The 19,259-nt window shown below is 41.5% G+C and overlaps 1 protein-coding gene across 3 annotated transcripts; it reads left to right on the top strand.

Annotated features, from left to right (window-relative positions):
* On the top strand, positions 1-19,104 carry SAV1 (salvador family WW domain containing protein 1). 3 transcript variants are annotated; one of them, XM_035888420.1, is made up of 5 exons: positions 62-442; positions 9,540-9,810; positions 10,771-10,914; positions 17,882-18,052; positions 18,406-19,104. In XM_035888420.1, exons 1-5 carry the CDS (start codon positions 160-162, stop codon positions 18,419-18,421), a joined length of 885 nt encoding a protein of 294 aa, XP_035744313.1. In that variant the 5' UTR covers positions 62-159; the 3' UTR covers positions 18,422-19,104. The 3 variants fall into 3 exon arrangements, with proteins under 3 accessions (XP_009646925.1, XP_035744313.1, XP_035744314.1); XM_009648630.2 differs by having other exon boundaries at positions 1-442; positions 17,882-19,104; XM_035888421.1 differs by lacking the exons at positions 17,882-18,052; positions 18,406-19,104 and adding an exon at positions 13,449-14,859.
* The last annotated feature ends 155 nt before the right edge of the window (positions 19,105-19,259 follow it).

Below are 19,259 nucleotides of genomic sequence, written 5' to 3'. Positions count from 1 at the left end.
ATGCCTTCATTTATCCGTCACGGTCCAACCATTCCAAGACGAACTGATATCTGTCCTCCTGACTCAACTTCTTCTGCATATGCTTCTGGTGGAGATGGAATTGTCTCCAGAAACCAGAGTTTCCTTCGAACTCCGGTGCAGAGGCCACCTCATGAAATAATGAGACGTGAAAGCAACAGACTGTCTGCGCCTTCCTATCTCGCAAGAAGCTTAGCTGATGTCCCTAGAGAATATGGCTCTTCCTCCCAGTCCTTTTTAACAGAAGCTAATTCTGGTTTGGAAAATGGAGATGCTGGTGCCCGTTGTTACTATTACGATCATTTTTATGATGCCCAGAGGAGACGTCAGTTAAATGATCGCGTACATGAGGACTACAGGTATTACGAACACAACAGCGATCTTTTCCAGAGGATGTCACAGAATCATGGGAGGCACACTTCAGGTAAGTATTGATTAATTGCTGGCTTTTTAAAATGTTTTTGATAAGACTTCAGGTGCAGAGGTGTATCTGGATGATCAGGGTCATGTTTTTAGGAGTTATGCTGTGCGGGACAGAGCTTCTTTTTAATGACATTCCTGTGATCCGAGTACACTACGTGTTCATGTTTCTTAGAGTTAAGAGTTTGGCTGCATATATCCAGAAAGGAAAAAGTATATGTAAACCATGACTTATTCATTAAATACATGGGGTAAGGTTGAGCAAGTTTGGATTTTTTTTTAATGCCAAGCATATATACAACTCCTCATGACCAAGTTGATTCAGTTGCTAACTAGCAAGGAGTTTTATTCATTAGGGAACATCTGCTATTGTAGGTGTAGAGAATAACCAACAGCTCTAAATTAAAGCATTGCCATTTTATGTTACTACATTCTAACTACCATTATGTGATTATTTAATTTTATTGTGTTAATTTGACCTCAATAATTAAAATAATTTATTATAAATAGTCAAAGGGAGGAATGACTGCTTTGTATAATTAGAAAATTGACATATAGTTAGTGCTGAAATTGACTTCCTAGTCCTAGATTATTTTTTTTCTTTTAGCTTGTAATATCATTTGTAAATATGCCTGTTTCCCCCTCAAATTCACTCGAGCTTGTCTTTGTTTTCTAATGGAAGAACAGCATAAGAAAAGAAGAATCCATTAAGTACTACTTTTTAAAATATTTGATTATATCTGTGATGACACTGAAGAATAATTCTTTGGTGCAGTGTGCTGTTGTGAATCTATTGGTGGAATAAAAAGCGTGGGGTAACAATATTGCCCATAGAAAGGTGACCTTAAAAGCAGTAAATTTGGCTGTGTTTGAGCACTGTATATGCTATGGAAACTACGTTCAAGGAGGAGTTTGAAACAAACATTTCAAACCTGTAAATAATCTACCTGCAATATGAAATACATTGTTAGTTCGTCATTACTGGTAATCTGTAAATAAAATAGGAAATAGTTTACAGTAAAATAAATCTCCGATCTAGAAAAATAAATCTGCTGGGAAGAACACTGACATGTAAGGCTGCTGATGTCTATGGAATTATAACCTGACAGTGCTTTGTGGGTCTTTTCCTACAGAAACATTTCAACGAAAAGTGACAGAAGATTAATGCTAGCATTACTGCTGTCAGCCTGTAAATCCTGAAACACTAAGGTTTAAGACTTGCTGGTTTATCCTCATTTATTTTGCTAAATGCTAATACATCTGATCTACCTCAATTTTGCACGGAAGCCCACCATCTCTGTCAGTTGTTGTTCAGCCAGCAGCCATTAAACATTTACCTGGTGCAGATAACAAGCACCTGGTAGGGTGTGCTGGGATACTGCAGGGAGGAGAGGCAGGAGGGGAGGAGTTCATAAATCAATCCATAAGTTTAACCTTCAAAACTGCTCCAGTACCTGTGTGTGCTGAGTAAGACTTCAGAAAATGGTACTGCTGCTGTGTAGAATTGAAACAGTGTTAAACGGCAGTGGAGCTCTAGCTATTAGTTGGGAAGTGGAGTTTGATCTTGCAAATTTTTAAAAAAAGCCAAAAGTAGGGCTTTACAGACATCTTTTTCTTGATTGTAACAACATGGATTTCTTTCTTAAAAAGACTCTCTCCCCTGTTTGTCTACATGGCCCCTTAGCCACTGGAAATCATAAAAGAGCTGCTGATATTTGGTTAGTCTTTGTCATTCACTCTCATGTTTTTACGTTCAATGGTTTGAGCAAATTCTACACATACTTTGTAATGAGTGAGTATTCAGTCTTAGGCGTTTGTAGGGAGAGACAAAAAAAGGTGAGCCCTTTGTCTGCCAAACTGTTGCCCTTTTCCTCTATTTATTCTTTTTTCTTTCATCTCAGCGTGGAGTATGAACTCTCAAATTCCTCTCCGTTTCACTGTAGTAAGCATATTGACCTACGTCCTTAACATCTGTACATCTTTTCAAGAATTGCTGTTACTTTTTCTCAGTAAAAGAAATATGTGGCCAAAAATAAGAAAACCTTAGGTTGTCTTGCTTCTTTCATCTCACCATTAAGCATCTTTTTATTTGAACCATCCATTGTCTTCAAAGCTTCAGTGTTTTCCTTGAACTACACTCATCTTTCTGTAATTTCTGGTTCCTTTTTTCCTGCATTTCCAGAATACTGAGTCAGGCTTTTCACTTTCATTGTCTTTGTCTAAATTACTTTTTCCTTACACGCCTCCATTGTTGTTTCTAAATGTTTCACCTAATCAAAATTTTTCATCGGGATAATTGATGACAAAATTGCCTAACACCTACAGTTTCAAGGTATAAGTCTGTTTATTGGCTAGAATCTGTAAATGCTGCTTTCGACCCTTTTCCTCCTCTCCCACCCTCCCTCAGAAGGTCCCCTCGGTCAGTTCTGTTCCGGTTTGGGTTGATTGCTACAGAAATGTTCCCTGGTGAACACGGGGTGTACTTGCTGTTGGCGAGTGATGTTTCATTCAGCGGTGGTTACAGCTGAGGTAACTTTTGAGAAGCAGTGGTCTGGAAGTGAAGGGGTGCATGTGAATTTCAGCTTTAATGCAAAATAAAGATTCTCCTCTTCATAATTTGGAGATCAGTTAAAAAACATGTTCTTACTGAGACCTTCAAACTCAAAGTATTCAGCGAAATGTTTAAGGAAGTCCCATGATTTTTCAGCAGTTGATGTTGACAGCATTGATGTGTTCTTTCATAGGTGTTTCTCCTTGAAGTCATGTTTTCTCTCTCAGTATGATTCAATCCTACCATGTCCTCCTTATTTTCATTAGATTTGTTTTTCATTAGCAACCTAGTGCTGCTGGTTTTCCTGGTAAATGTCTTCAGCTGAGATATTTCCTCGTTTTGTGTGTTTAGCTACCTCTGTGGCATTTCTTGCAAATTTTGTTTAGTGTCCATTTCAAACTTAATTCTAAGAGACTTTACCTGTCTTTCCTCGACATCTCTTTCCTCTCTTCTAGGTTAAAGGTTTGGGGAGGTCTGTGGTTGAAGTTATATCTACAGTATAGATTGGAACTAACTTGTAACCAAGACCTCAGAGTTATTTGTACCTGTTTGAGCGGTAAGCTAAAAAATTCTTATGTGTATATGAAAATTGCTGAGATGACAATCACAGTGTAAAGGCACTTTCTGATGGTGGATTGTAAGCAGTTGACTGTGATGTCCAGAGGAGAAAAACGATTAATCCTGTGCACAGAGAATCCAGTGCGCTTTACTGAAAGTAGGATCATCTTGTGTTAAATTGTACCCCTTAAAATTGCAAACTGGTATTCATGTTTAATATAAAAGCAAAATAAAAGAAATACAAACTATTAAATGAAACCTATTTAGAGCTAAAGTAGCAGGGCTTTTCTTTTTAGGTGTGTACACTTCGCTCATGTTTAAACAAATGGCAGTTCCTGCCCTTTTCTTTTGTGCTGATTTTGCAGTAATTTCCCTGTAGCATACTTTTCGAAGCTTTCAAAGTACTTCCTGTCGTTTCCTATTTGTGAATTTATGCTTACTTGGAATGCCCCATTCCCTCTGACAAATGAGGTTCTTGTGCTCAGGAAGCACCTTCAGATGCTTTGGAATGGGTTAGGAAGGCCTAGAACCTGCAGACCTATCTAAACAGGATAGTTATTGGAACTTCTTTTTGCTATTTTATTATTACGCACTGTCTTAAAAGTAAACCATTCGTTCATCTTCTCTTCCTGTTCCTCATCCTGGTTTGATGAGGGGAAGGGAGAGGATTTTGGCATCCTGAAAAGGGGTTCTCAAGACAATTGACCTAATTAAAGGCAAATATGAAGACCTTTCGTTTGGCCAGATTTGTTCTTCAACACTTTGAAATTTGGTTGAAGCTAGTGGTGGGGAGTTCATAGCCTCTGAACCTTCTCTGCCTACATCAGCACTGTATCTGATAAACAAAGTGAGTCTTTCTCCTCAATGTTTTTGCTCTTTTCCCTTTATGCTGGACTGCTCTGGTGATAGGATTTTTCTCCTGTGCTTTCTACCAGAACTGCCCTTTGCTGACCTGGAAACCTTTCCAGAGTGCCTTTACAATAAAACCCCTTCACTGGGCTGTGAAAGCATGAACACATATCGCTTATGGTTCCATACTAATGGAACAAACCAAACAGAACTTTCTTGATGAAAGAAGATACTACATCTTTTTCACATTTGTGATGTTATTAGCTTAAGATATGTTTTTAAGAGAAGACTATTAAATGAAGGAACTCTTTGCACCGGTATCTTACAACGCACTGGAATGTGGTGCTCAAAGTTTGGGTTCTGGTATTAGGACACCCTGTTGTTGAAGATCTTGTGAATAAGATTGAGTATAGGGCCAGGCCCTCCTTAAGACTCTGGGGATTTTAAGTCTTGTTAATACTGGTAATAACTGGTTGCTGTTCTTTGCGCTTTCTTTTTTCAAAAAGTGTTGAGAACATACAGAGTGATACCTCTAAGCAAGCAAGCTGTGTTAAACAGGATTTTCTTTTGCTTTGGAACGGCATGTAATGCCTCTTGGCCTGATTGACAGTTAACTCAAGACCTTAAACTGAAGATACTGTACTTCATAAGAGAAGGAAAAAGCAAAGCCACAAAACATGTTCAATGTTGATGTTCCTTAAAAGCAGCAACCAAAACAAAAAAGTGCCCCAAATGTATACCATTAGGAAACAGAATCAACAAATGAGGCCAGACAAGTTCCAAAGAGGCAACCTGAAAAGGATTTACAATTGCATAAATTTAAATTTATTGTTGACCATTCTTGAGATTTGATAGTGCCACTCCGGGGAGTTTATAAAGAACTGTGCTCATACTTTAGCAGAGGAAAGGAGACTTCTAACGTTTGGAAAAAGCAGATAATTTAAAGAACTCTATTTCTTGGTAAAGCAGAAAGAAAGAGAATTTCTGTCTCATCATAGATAAAACGGTGTGTAAGCAAGAAAACCCCAAGTCGTTATTGTGAAGTGGTTTGACTAATCTTGTTTTGCTTCTCCTATGGTAGAGGTCATATCCTCATCAAGAGGAAAATCGCAAGTTTTACACCAGATGTTTTGATAAAAGTGGTTCAAGTTGTAAGTTCGGGGATTTTTTTCTGTAGGTATTTTGCATTGTGCTATGTGAATCTGGTACCAGCCCATGATTCAGGCAATATCCTTGGTATGTGCAGTGAAATTCTATGTGAAGCTTTGGGCTGCTATGAAAATGCTTTAGGGCTAAGACCTTACCTGAAATTTAAATACAGAAGAGTATCATACTTGGGCAATATGACACAGAAAGGGTAGTGTTGGCAGTAGATGGTTTTAGGCTGTCTTGTAACTTCTTTGGTTTATACTCTGGAAGAGGTCACATACAAATTTACTCTTCAAAGTGTTGTTCAATCTTATTATCGGTACTTACAGGTGTATATATATGAAAGTCAAATTTTGTCTTACTGTTCAAAATCATAGCATGAGCTATTTCTCTTCTGTGTGTATCCACTCTTCCCTGAAGGAAGCATCTGCAGAGTTTTATAAGGAAAACCCATATACAGTTTCTTTTGATCTCTAGTAACTCCAGTTACATAAACAGACGTCTAAATTGTACTAATTGCCAATTTGAATGCCACAGTGGGTTGATGGTTGTAAGCCACTATATTACCTGACACCTTAAAACTTCCAGCACGCAAAATATTCCAATATGATCTGTGATTTTAAGGGGAAAAATGCACATTAAGACTATATGTGATAGTCTACAACCTGAAGTATTCGCAACCATTTATAAATTTGGCCTTTGATCTCATAACTAGAGCTTGCTAGTTGTAGCAGCTTGGAACACTGTTCAGAACTGGTAACTGCATCAGCTGTGTAAGTTTAGCTTAATGGTATGGCTCTGCTTCTTCGTATTTGAAGTCAAAATGGCAAAAGGAGTGTACAATGTGTTTGTGGTCTGGTATTATTCTTGTTCTTTGCGCCTTGGAAATTTAAAAAAGAAGCTGGCATTGGGAGAAACCATGTAGCTAGAATTAAATGATTGTGCAAACACAGAACTGCCAGTGCTGCCTTTCCGTGGGGTGCAGCGTTGCCTGCTTTTTTTTAGCCTGCTTTCTGCATTTCTCTACGTAATCAGGTATTGGTTTTCCTTTCCATCTCCCAGTCTGCTCTGGCTTTTGTATGAAGAGATACAGGCATTGTGTTGAGAGAACTTCTGGCGCAGAGGGTGGCTTGCGCAACTTTTAATACCAACTTCCAAATATTAGAAAGAATTAACCTTTACCCCAAGGAATAAATCTATATGTATTTGCTGCTGGAATCATGCTAGAATTTAAGGAGGAAGAACTGTCACAAAAATACAGATAGGTCTTTCTGTTTACTGTTAAAACCAGCTATGCCTTTGTGAAAGTTCTTTTCCCCCAATCAATTTTGTGTGTTCAGATCTTCTGGTAGCGGTGATTTAATAGTCACTGTTTATACGTATGTGAAATTACAACACAGCCCTCTGGTTAGCTGAAGAAAATAAATACCAAATTTGTTTACCCGAAGTGCAGTATTTTCAAGAAGCTTAAATGTTTGTATTTTGTCATTGGAATGAAAACAAAACCAGTGACATAACTGTAGCTAGGGTCTGAAATAGTTTTCCTGCCCCAGTGCTGCTAAAGGTCAGGAAGCCTCTAGGATTGGAAGTAAAGGTCTTGGTTGCTTAATCCTGATGAGAGATGGGAGCTATCACATGAACGCAGCCATCAACTTTCCTTTATAAAGCTAACAAATAAGTACTATAACAAGAGGCAATACTTTAAGGCCAAATAGTTTAGAACGTGACATGGCTCGAAAAAGATCTGTAGATGAGCACAAATGCTTTAAAGAACAGTACTCATGAGGAAGTTTGAGATTTTTTTAAATTTTTTTTTATTTATTCAGTTGCTTTGGACCCTTCCCATTACTTTATTGTTGATGGCTGCTATCTTGTATTAGAATGAGAGCCCATCCAGTTTTCAGTCTATGTCATTTTATAGGTAAACTAATGCTTAGAGGAGATGGCATCCCCTGGCGAGCATGCTGTATTGTGTATGTCTTCTTGAAAAGGGCTTTTGCCTATGTCAGCAAGCAAGATTATGAAATTGCCTGAGAAATACAACAATTTTGCTGCTATTTCAGTATTACTCTTATCTTTTTGAGTTAATGACCACACCTGAAACCTCTTTTTAATAGTATGCTTTAAATGAGAGAGACTTTGCCTTTCTCTCCCACTCTCCCCCCCAAAAAATCACACAAAAATGTCATTTCTGAAAAACAGAAGAAGGAGGCGTATTCCTCAGTCAGTAAACGTGGTGCTTGCGATGGAGTCACTTTCTGACTTCCAAGAAAGCAGAGAAAGTGTCTCCCTTCTTCTGACTATGGGAAATGGTAACACACAAACTCCAGCGAATACTGTGATTAAATAGATGCATTTGCTTGTGGGATGAAAAGATAATGGGAATTTCTTTAGAGCCAGGGGCTGTTTAGCTGTAGGACTGTGGGTAACTGAAGGTACCTGTTCAGAAGAATTTTAAAGAGAGGGTTGAATTCGGGCCAGCAGGTCCAGTATAGATAGTAGGCTTCCAAGGAATGGAAAGAGACCTGCAAAATTCTTGGTTATGTCGCTCGGGTTTTGTGGTTGGGGTTTTTATTTTGGTTTTAATTTTCTGTAATTATTATTATGGCTTTTATTTCAGCTAGCTTCCTAAGTATCCGTAGTAAATAGAGGGAAGGAAAAGATGAAATCAGAATTAATGTTTCTTCAGTACATTTCTCAGCATCCAGCACGCTGATTTTTAAAATTTAAAAACTGTGTGTGTGTTACAACAAATCGCGTATTTTAACATGCTAGTGAACAGCCCCTTAGATCAGCTATTTAGTGATAAATCTGAAATGTGCCATATTTCTAGGGCAGAGGCGGGGACTTAATCACCTACCGATTCCTGTCAGCTCTCCTACCGCCAATACACCCAACCTAGGCGTCAGTTCTCTTCCTGGAGAAGCCCGGTTCCTAGAGCAGCCCACATCACCAAGAAAAGCTGGGAATTACTTTTTTTCACGTGCCTCTCTGGCGTTACGAAGCGTAGGTGCTTAGTTTTAGAGACGAGCAAGGTGTAGAGAAGCAGAGGTACCGCCTAGTAGGCAACGAAACTTCCTTCCAAAATCTGTGGGAGGGAGGAAGGAGGTGGGGGAGGATGCAAAGAAGAGACGAGGAGATTTTGTGACTTGCTCTGCATTCCTCAGTCCTGACCGTCCCACCCAGCAGTGCACATTCACTACTCTAACAAGCGTGGGTAGCTCTAGCAAAGAAGACGTGGCAACATCCACTTCAGCATGTGTGGGATGACTGTGTTCAGCAAAGGGCTTGTGCAGGATCCTGTGTGGATCCAGCTTCTCTGTTTTTTCTTGTTACTGATGACATTTTTTGGCCGTGATTACACGCACTTCACTAATAACGGTCAGCACAATATAATGCTAACCTTACTTGTCCCTCCTCTCTTGGTTTACCTGGTCCTGTTACTGTTCTCGACTGGTTAATCTGAAAAGCTTCACTGGTATTTGGTGATTTTTCTAGATAGTTGTAATTTCTGACTTTTAACTAGAAAAAGAAATAGCTGTGGGGTTTTGCTAGATGAATAGTTTTGATGCAGCTGTAATAGCGTGTTAACAGAGACTGTCATTTATGTAAAGCTTTAACATTTATAATCTTACATCAGCTCTCTCTGCAAATTGAGACAATAACAGCTGTAATAATATTATAATAGTAACTCTGTTATGTATGCTAATGTATGTCTCCAGTTGAAAAAGCAAGGGTGCTTTAACTGTCTCTGAGTGAATCTGTCTAGTGAATCTGGAGTTGGAGGAGATCGAAACAATTGAGACTTAAAAGGGAATAGCTATTTTGATTTGATAGTGCTTTTTTACTGATGTACAAGTGCATGCACCGTAAAGGCCAAGGTATTGTTCAAAGTTCATAGAGTGCCTCAAGTGGGAGGGGGAAGTTGTCTTCGTACATAATGTTGGGTTTGGGTATTACCAGCTTAGCTAAACATTGCTTTTCCTTTTTTTAGGCATTGGTAGAGTTGCTGCTACATCTCTAGGAAACTTAACAAATCATAGTTCTGAAGATTTACCTCTTCCTCCTGGCTGGTCAGTGGACTGGACTATTAGAGGAAGGAAATACTATATAGATCATAACACTAACACAACTCACTGGAGCCATCCACTCGAGCGTGAGGGGCTGCCCCCAGGATGGGAGAGAGTTGAGTCAGCAGAATTTGGCGTGTATTATGTGGATCACATCAATAAAAGAGCTCAGTATAAACATCCATGTGCTCCCAGGTAAGGCATCTGCCTTCTCTTCTGCGATTGTTTTTATCCTAATCCAGTTAAGAAAGTGGAACTGTTTTTGTCTCGTATATAACGTGCCAAAACCTTCTTATTTTTAGAAGTAAGCTTTACTGGTTCTTAAGATTTTTAGAAGTTGTTGTAACTGTTAGGTTTTTTTTCTCGTCTCTTACTGCCTTAAGTTTAGAAACAGGATATTGTCCCTAACTCACTGAAACAAAGCAGCTATTCTCTTCAACTGTCGGTAAAACAACAAAGTTGCTGAGAACAAAATTTAATTGTAGACTGAAAAGAAACTTGATCTGATGTTCCAGGAGGCTGTCTGGACCAACAGCACATACCATCTGAAACATGAATTAAGTCTTCTCCAGGATGAAAATCTGTATTTTTAGCTACTCCTAAATTAAAGGGAAAATAAAGTCAGTATACACCAAATCTACCGGTTAATTTCTGCTACTCAATCTATTTTGCTGTTACCCAGGAAGGGAAAGTTTTTAACATGTGGCACGGAAGATAAACACATGAGGATGTCCTTTGTTATAAACGGAATAACTCTTATCAGCTGCTGCCTGAATACTTTTGTTCTAACATATTAAATGGTGGATTATTTGGCTGAATCGATAGCTGCCTTGTTAATCTTTTAAAAACAGATACCGGTTTTTGTTCTGCTTCAGTATCCTGGTAGTAGGCACTAAGTGAATAGGTCCAAGGTGAATTTTACAGAGTTGCTAACAGATAGCAGCGACCGTTGCGGCTGTGATTGGAGCGAAGCACAAAAACAGCAACAGAAAGTTCCTCTGGGTATAGGCCTGCTGAGGCAACGCTCCCTATGCGGTTGCATCATCAGCCTTTGCACGTATTAATGTCTGTATTAAACATTAACACTTTAATGATGCCAGTATGTCGAAGTTATTGCTTGGAGGTTACGGACTTTGTCTGTCTTCCTTTGTCCAGCGTTCCCCGTTACGACCAGCCTCCCCCCGTGACTTACCAGCCGCAGCAAGCTGAGAGAAGCCAGCCTCTCCTCGTGCCTGCAAACCCCTACCACACTGCAGAGATTCCAGACTGGCTGCAGGTCTATGCCAGGGCTCCTGTGAAGTGAGCATTTGTTTTTTTTCCTTCTGTGTTTCACACTATGCATGCCTAGCTTAGTAAGAAAACAAATGAATTTGGATGACTGAAAGTAGAGCTCTAGCTGGTATCTGTTTCTTAATTGCATAGGAACTACTGCTGACAGCGCGCGAGGAAGGTGTACCAGATGATCATCGCATTAGTTTGCTTTGCATTAGGCATTGCTTAAAATCATCATGGTACTTCTTGTGGTTCATGCGACTGCCGAATGATACATTAGAGAGCTGAGGATTTGATTTACTTTCAGTGTAGGGGTGAGAACGGTACCACGTGGCTTATAAAATATGCGAAATATTTTTAGGGTGTTAACTTCTTAATGTACGTCTTACTCCTTTTTAAAGGCATATAGATTCTCCTTCATAGTAAGAATTTTGAATACAGACTTAAACCTGTATTTCTATTCAAGAACTTTAATTAAAAACTAAGTGGTAGTAAAAATTTTTTTTTTTTCAAAGAAACAATGCTATAGGAACAGGGAGTCTCCTCAAAGAAAAGCTCTGAGTCAGCATAATGAAACAACTTGCATTTTGTAATGGGTACAGCTCTGCAGAGGAGTAACGCTAAATAGAAAAGCAACCAAAAAATCTAGATACGTTTTAATAATTATGAAATCATGTACTTTTTCATAAGGAGAGTGTGAAGAAACTCAGATTTACAGCAATGAGCAGGTTAGTCTGTGGCTGCAAATTCAGGCTGCACCTGATGTTCAGTAACTTCCAGCTAAAAAATCCTCTTTTTTTTTTTTTCTTAAGCTGCTTCTAGTAACTATAATTTGAATGGATTTTATTACTTCTTGTGGCTTCTGGGCTTGCCCATAAAGACTTAAACTGGCCTGAAATCCACCAGTACACTTAGGCACCAGGGATGTGCTAAGTTCCTGTAACCTTCAGGAGGACTTGGTTCCTAGAAATACTTTTTGGTTTTGGCTGCAGCTGCGTTTCTTTATTTGGGCCTTTGGCACATCCAGACGATGTAGTTTTAAATATTTCAGTCTGTGTTATATGGAGTCTTGTTGGTATTTCTTTTGAAACTTGAGAAACAAATCTAAGGCAATTTTAATAATGCAAGATTATCGGGAATTTCTTTATATCTAGTAGGCTGAGACAAATTAAAAGAACAAAACCCAAACCATTTAATTCATTCAAGCTGTTTGAATAGAATTTCTGTTGTTCAGAGGAATCAAAAATCATGTATTTTTCCAGTATCCTTTTAGCCTTCTGTTAAAGTAGTGCTGCTGGTAATAGGGATATTGTTGTACCTCTCAAACGCTCCTGTGAAGAAGTAAATTCTGGCTTATGCTAATATTACAATGGAAAAGTGAGGAAGATTGGTAGCAGCTCGTGTCACCTCGTCTTGAGGGCTCCTTAAGGAACAACTGATAAATAATTTTCACAGTTATTAAAATCAAGATCACTTGTCTATTGTCAGTGTAATTTTAATAATGAACCTCTTCTCTATTGCCAAAGCAGCTGGCTTAAAGCTTGAGGAAAAACATGCAGTAATGCTTCTAAGTCCTCCAGTAGTATTGTCCAAAAGCTGAGAATGAGAACTGTCTGCGTATCCTCCTCTGTCCCAGGGTGAAAATGGAAGCAAGAGGGCAGAATGCTTTCATAGCAGCAGTAGAGCAATAACTCTTGTGATCTGCTATTTGCAATTTGTTGTGTTGATTATCAATAGTTTTGCACTGACATCATTGTGGTATATTTTGCTATGATCTGTTACTTAGGCCTGATGCTGTAGCTTGATTTAGCTGACTAAAGGCCGGTCATTTTTGTTGAGAAAAGTAGATGAGGATAGCAAAAATAGATAATGTTAGCTTTTCTTGCAGCAAGTTTCTCTAAAGGATAAGAATTCTGGCCACTGGAAAAGTCTAATGGTGAGTTTAATAGGTGTTAGCCGTAACGCTTCCCTATTTTAGTGACAAATGGTCAAACTGTTAAGATAAAAAAGCAGATACGAGGCTCACTAAGCAGTGATGAGGCTTTGATGACCAGTTACAACTTGAGGTAACGATTTCCAGTGTCAAGGTATTTATGATACCTCGAAGCATCCTCTCCTCCTCAAGGTTTCTTTTGAGAGTGTTAAGTGCAGCTATGAGAATGTTAGTGCAGTGGAATCGGGATTCCTGGCTTGTATTTAACCCTTTGCTAGACTCTTAAAATTGAATGTTTCCCCACCCTCCAGGTTAGGTAGGCTGGGCTGGTAGGTGTTCCCACAGTATGCCAGGCTGGATGCGTGGGACTGTGAGGGTAAGGAGACCAAAAATGCCTTCCTTGTGTGAGAGAATGTGGTTCAGATTCTTCCCCCGCCTCTTTTGGAGCAAGGACCTGAACCCAGGACTTTCTTCTTCCAGCCCTAACCAATAGGCTGTAAGTATTTGGGGCAGGTCAGTGTCTCTTGTGTTGAAAGTGTCCTATTTTACATTAAATACAGGAAAAGCCCCGGAGACAGAGTATTCTGTCTGTGTGTTCTGTCTAGTAAGCTCCTGCTTTCTCACCCAGGAGGGAAGGCTCTGCACTCTGCAGGAATTTTGGACAAACACGCTTTCTCCCCTCGATTTCTGGCTCTGTGACCAGAAGTTGCCCTTCTAAAAAATGCCTGGGGAGCCTAGGTCAGGTACTGGTGCTCTGGGCCCTGCTCCTCTCGGCGTCTCTGTGGTGAGTGTTCCTAGACCTGCGATCTTTTGGATTTGAATGAGCCCATTCCCATTGAGGCACTGCTAATGGCTTAATCTTTAATCTTTAATTAGACTTCTTTCCCCGTTCAACACTGCTCTTGGCAGGCAAAACGAAACTCTCACGCTGAGAAGTAATCCTGATGTGCTGCTTTTCTTGAGAAACCGTCAGCAGTGACAGCTTCAAAGAGCTAAAGAACCACCAAGGTTCTGTGGAAAAAAAAAAAAACAAAAAACCACCAAGCAACCTGTGCCGATGCTTTTTAAAAAAAAAAAAAAAAAAAAAAAAGCTGCAGGCCCCAGAAAACCTGCAAACACATTACTGCCCGTGATGGAGCTTTGTTTTCTTTCCTGTTTGTATTGCCACCTTGATAAGAAACAGTCCTGCTGCTGAGAACCCGCCTTGCTGTGGGGTGTATTTTAATCAATGCCATTGGCCCAGCACATTTGAAAGGATACGTCGGTGCAGGGCACGCCAGGGGAAATCCTGCTGTGACTGAATATGGCTCATGAGTGGGAAAGGAGCAGCGAGGAAAGGTGTTGTGCGCTTAAACTCAGTAATCAAGTGCTTACAGAGATGGTTGCATCTGGCAAAGCTTCAAAAGCAGCAGCTTGCAGTCGCCTCTCTTTAGAGTTCAGTCTCCGTACTGACAAACAGCTGCAACTTATTTTTTTCTCGCTTTCGGAGGAAAAAGTGATTTTAGCAGTGCAGCCCTGTCAAGACATGGGATACCTTTAATATAGAAGCTGTTATTTAAGTTCTTAAAATTCCTCAAAAGCATCTTTGGTGGTCATCTGCATGTCTCGGTGCTTCTCTGATGCATACAGCCTTCTGAATACAGCTTTTCAATACGTAAGGTAGTTTATTTGTGCAAAATTACTGATACTTTGGCTTCAGCCTCCACTGAAGTGAGTATTATTTCCTCACATAACTCAGTTGGATCAAATTACTCTGTTTATTCCATGAGTATCTTCTATCCTTTTAATAACTATAGTAGCCAGCTGCCTATTTCCAAGTTAAGAAAATCAGATTGCAAATGAATCGTATGTGTTTAGAGGCACTGGGAAAAAGCAGGAAAGCGGGGGGTATTGTGGTGATGATGTAACTACATCAAGGCTTTATCAAAATTAAGTGGTGTTAAAACGCCTGTTGCAGAGCAAGACTTGGATCAAGCAAAATCAAGATAGGATGAAAGGAAACGGCCTCAAGTTGTGCCAGGGCAGGTTTAGGTTGGACATCAGGGAAAGTTTCTTCCCCTTGGGGCTGTCAGGCACGGGAAGGGACTGCCCAGGGAAGGGGTCGAGTCCCCACCCCTGGGGGGATTTAACAGCCGGGCAGACGAGGTGCTGAGGGCCAGGGTTTGGGGGTGGGATGGCAGGGGTAGGGGGGCGGTTGGGCTTGATGATCTTAAAGGGCTTTTCCAACCCAAACGATTCTGTGATTCTAAGGTTAAAACTGGGCTGGGAATTGCTCTTTCCTCACCTTGCTTAGGAAATTCTGTGGCTTGTCCTATTCCCAGAGCTGGCCAGGCCCATGCCAGGACATTCCATGCTGTAGCATTAGCACCCCTGCTCATTTTGGGGTGACATTCCTGAAGTCCTCTCACACAAGTCTCTTCAAGTTTAGGTAGACTCAGATTAGCCCAGGTATTCCCCCAAATGAGAACTGTGCTTAGAGTTGCTCAGGCGTTGTTTCCATGTCCCTTGTCCCCTCCAAGCTTTGGGAAGTGTCTGTTCCTGGGCCCAGCAGGTCTCTTCACGGCTGCTAGCTCATGTCACCCTGCCAGGCTTCTCCAGTCGTCACACTGAGGTGGAAGGAGACCATCAAAGAGAACAGCCTGTTTATTTTAAGCGTTGGTATCTATCTATCTGAAGTTATTGTACGACTGTACTGAAGTCTATGAGGGTAGGTCTGCACCGTGGGCTGTTAGTGCTCAACTGACACGAGCCAGATCCCAGTCCGTCACCATTTGGGCTTCGGAGCCTGAACTAACGTACCGTAAGTTGCTCACCAAAAGTTGTCTTGCTGTTGGCCCAGTGTCCTTGAGGAACATCCTGAATGCCAGCACCTCCTGCTTAATATCGCCCTGTGGCTATCACCCCACAGGATGGGGGTGGTAGTCCTGGATGTCTGGGCCACAAGCCAGAGACCTTGCTTCCTACCCCGGTAGAATTACCGTGACTTTTGTTGAAAAGTGTTTTTAGAAATACTGTTTTTTTTCTACCAGGATCTTGGAAACCTTCCCCTACTACTGGTGCAAAAAGGGGTCCATTAAAAAAAGTAATGAATAAAAATGCTTGCTTTCTTTGAATAGTTTGGATAGCTTAAATATAAAGGTAAAACATTACGGATGCTGAAGTTGGGAAACGTTGAACCACGTGTTTGGTTTAAAAGATTGTCAGCATGAGCTTGGAAGAATTGGTGGCACGGAAGCACGACGCTGACTGAGGTTATGATTGAACAGAGCTCCGCTACGAAACCGGACGTCATTTGACCAGCTCCCTCGCAGACCTAAGGGTGCCAGCTTTGATTGTGGAAAACTCCTTGCAGGGGAAATGGCATGGCCTTGATCAGTCACAGGAGTCGTTTGGCAGTTAGGATGTAAAACGCGGCCTTTGGGAAACCATGTCAGCTCTGCTAGCGAAACGAGGGAGGCTCGAAGGGGCTCATCCTATGCTAAGTTTGTACCTACCGGTGGCAGCAGCTGTGATAGCCCAAAAGTCTCAATGTAGGGGCACGCTGAAGTGTTTCAGAAATTGAAAAAAGTGTGTTTGGGGTACGAAAAGAAAATCAGAATTGTTCCATGTTAAAAAGTGGGGGGGGGGGGAAAACCCAAACCAAACGAGCACTGCCCGTGCTGCAGCTTTCGTAAGAAAAGCAGTGCTGCGTGTTGAGTCGGAGAGGAGAAGACCCAGCGAACGGAAGGCGGAACGCGCTTCGCCGGCGTCTCTCTAACCCAGGAGTGTTTGAGCGGCGCTCGGCAGCTTTCCTCGCACGCCCTTTCTTCCCACCTCCTGGGTTGATGCCGCGCTTCCGCTTTCCTTTGCCGTTTGTTTTCACCTACGCTGTGCTCCACGGTGGAGAGGGAGGAGCGTGGCTGCCATGGGAGCCGGCCTGTCTGTAGCCCCCTCCTCGCGCCGCTTGGTATTCCCGTGCGAGCTTTCACGTTCTGCACGGCTGCCGAGGGTCCCTCTCCCTCCTGGAGGCACAAGCGCTGACGGCGTGGATGGCGCTTTGGTGCCTCGCTCAACCGCCAGCTCCCTGTAACTGGTGGAAGCGGGGGGAAAAAAATACAACAGCAATTGGTTGACCTCACGGCTGAGCTGGTTTCCATCGCAGGCAGGGAGCTAGGTCGGATGTTCCTGAAGGAGGAGCTTGGGGTGGCGCCACGGGGTTTCAGGCTCTTGGCTCCCATCGCCAGGGGAACTCCCCAGGTCCTTGGCAGCTCATTTTTTTTTTTTCCCCAGTGTGGAGCATAAGAACACGTAGGATTTTTAGCTTGACCCCCACCCTGCTCCCCTGGGGCAGACAGGTCACTGCCCGTGGTCTGGAGGTCCCTTGCTGCTGTCAGCACTTGTAGCTGTTAATTATGGCCTAATCAGCTCTGCCCTGTCCCTCAGCCCTCACCGGTGCTACCTAATTAATGCCCCAGGTCATGGTCCTGTGGGGTTCATGACCCCCAGTTGGAGAAACACCGACTCAGGTCATTGCTGCTAATTAACCAAGAGGGGGACGGTGCCCAAGAGCGCTCGTTAAGGCTGGAACAGGAATGCTTTGGGAACAGAAGGTGTTGTGAGGGAAGACTTGCAGGCAGGAACACGATGGGGAGATTAGGGGGGAAAATATTGAAACAATTTGGGTTTTTTTCTTGTGTTACTCCAATTTAAAAAAATGTTTTACTACTAAATCTTCAAGGCTGGGTGAACGGAAGCGCTGGTTTAATGCTTCCAAAATGCGTTTTCTCCATTGGTTTATTATCATCAGTTAATCTTTAGGAGTTCCAGAGTTTATCCTGGAGTATTAGGAGTGATTCGGCAGCTCAGCTGTAAGCGATGTTTCTCCAGCTCGCTTTGAGAGACAGCTCCACGTCTCTTGGTGTCACTTACCTTGTTTCTGCACGGCAGTCGTGCTAACGTAGATGGCTGGAAACCCAGCGGGTGGCTGTACAACCGCGAGGCCGGTTCTTAAAAAAAAAAAACAAAAAGGCATGGAGTGCCGCGTGCGCGCCCGGTGGATAAGCATCTCTTCTACCAAAACAGGTACGATCACATTCTGAAGTGGGAGCTCTTCCAGCTGGCGGACTTGGACACCTACCAGGGGATGCTGAAGCTGCTCTTCATGAAAGAACTGGAACGGATCGTGAAGCTGTACGAAGCGTACAGGCAGGCCCTCCTCGCCGAGCTGGAGCACCGCAAGCAGAGGCAGCAGTGGTACGCCCAGCAGCACGGCAAGAATTTTTAAGCTAACGACTCCTCTTTTTTTTTTTTTTTTTTTATAGACTTTTATGAGGACACGAAGAGCTTTAAAAGGTTTCCACACTTCAAACTATGAAAAAGTGCTTTTGTTGAAAAGGCAGCTTATTTTCGTTGACGTTGCACCTTTGTTATTATCCTCTTTGATATTTTTCTACATGTATTATGTATTGTTTATAAAAATGAAAAATGGTTGTTAGTCTTTTTCCGTACAAGAACTAGTTTATTATCCTGAAAACCAGCGCGGAGTTTAATCAGAGACGTGATTCTGGTATCTTTTTTTTTTTTTTTTTTTTCTTTCCTCCTAGCAGTCGGCTGTATTACTAAGGAGCCGACGATGTATTTTTAAAGGGCAATAGATGCAACGATACGAAACGTCCTGGATTCAGAACACGGTTAAAATCCAAATGAATATTCCCGTGTGTTTCCCTCGGGACTTCCATCCCTCTCTCTCGAGCGCTCTGCTCTTTGTTTACAGCTTTCATGGACAGAACGCTGGCGCTGGTTTTACCTTCCCGTGTCACCCGGCGCTGTAGCCGGACGGAAGCGGATTTCATCAGCCTAAACCGAGCGCTTCATGACAGTGAAGCCTCAGTTGCCTTATTTTTTACGGTAACGCATTACTGTGTTAGATTTCCTACGAGTTTTCACCGAAATCCATCCGAGGGGAAACAGTTGAACCTTCTCAAAGACTGAGATCTCTAAGCAAACTTTTCATGGGTTTTTAAATGCGAGCTAAACCGCATTTCATAATTTCACAAGGTAACAGCACTGTCCAACCAGCTTACCAACCAGCTGTCCCACACCACGGATAGGATCAGGGATGTAACAACAATTACTTTGGGTTTTTAACGAGCTTTTGTCTTTGTATTAAAACCTCTCCTTACTTGGGGAAAAATTTTTAATTGTACAGTTACCCTCTCCGATATTTTCATTCGGTTCATTGATTGTCCTGAAATGTTATTTATGGATTCTCTTCAGTGCAATAAACATTGTTGCAGACAAAAAAGAAGAAACATTTCTTGTAAATCCTATTAGTTCAATAAAAATCATTTTGTTTAATGAACGGAGGGTTGTTTGGGGTGTTTTTTGTAAAAGAAAAAAAAATTATTTTTTGCTTTTTAGGTGAAATAAAATGTTTTCCTACTCAAAAAAAGATGGGGGG

The sequence above is a fragment of the Egretta garzetta genome, unplaced genomic scaffold, assembly GCF_000687185.1.
Source record: "Egretta garzetta isolate BGI_Z169 unplaced genomic scaffold, ASM68718v1 scaffold21, whole genome shotgun sequence".
Lineage (NCBI taxonomy): Eukaryota > Metazoa > Chordata > Aves > Pelecaniformes > Ardeidae > Egretta > Egretta garzetta.
Note: the sequence above shows the minus strand (reverse complement) of the source record. Positions and strands in the feature narration are given on the sequence as shown.

Coding starts and splice junctions, on each gene's coding strand:
- SAV1 (XM_009648630.2), top strand. CDS start 1: ATGCCTTCATTTATCCGTCACGGTCCAACCATTCCAAGACGAACTGAT. Junction 443..9,539: donor TCATGGGAGGCACACTTCAG/GTAAGTATTGAT, acceptor TCCTTTTTTTAG/GCATTGGTAGAGTTGCTGCT. Junction 9,811..10,770: donor AAACATCCATGTGCTCCCAG/GTAAGGCATCTG, acceptor TCCTTTGTCCAG/CGTTCCCCGTTACGACCAGC.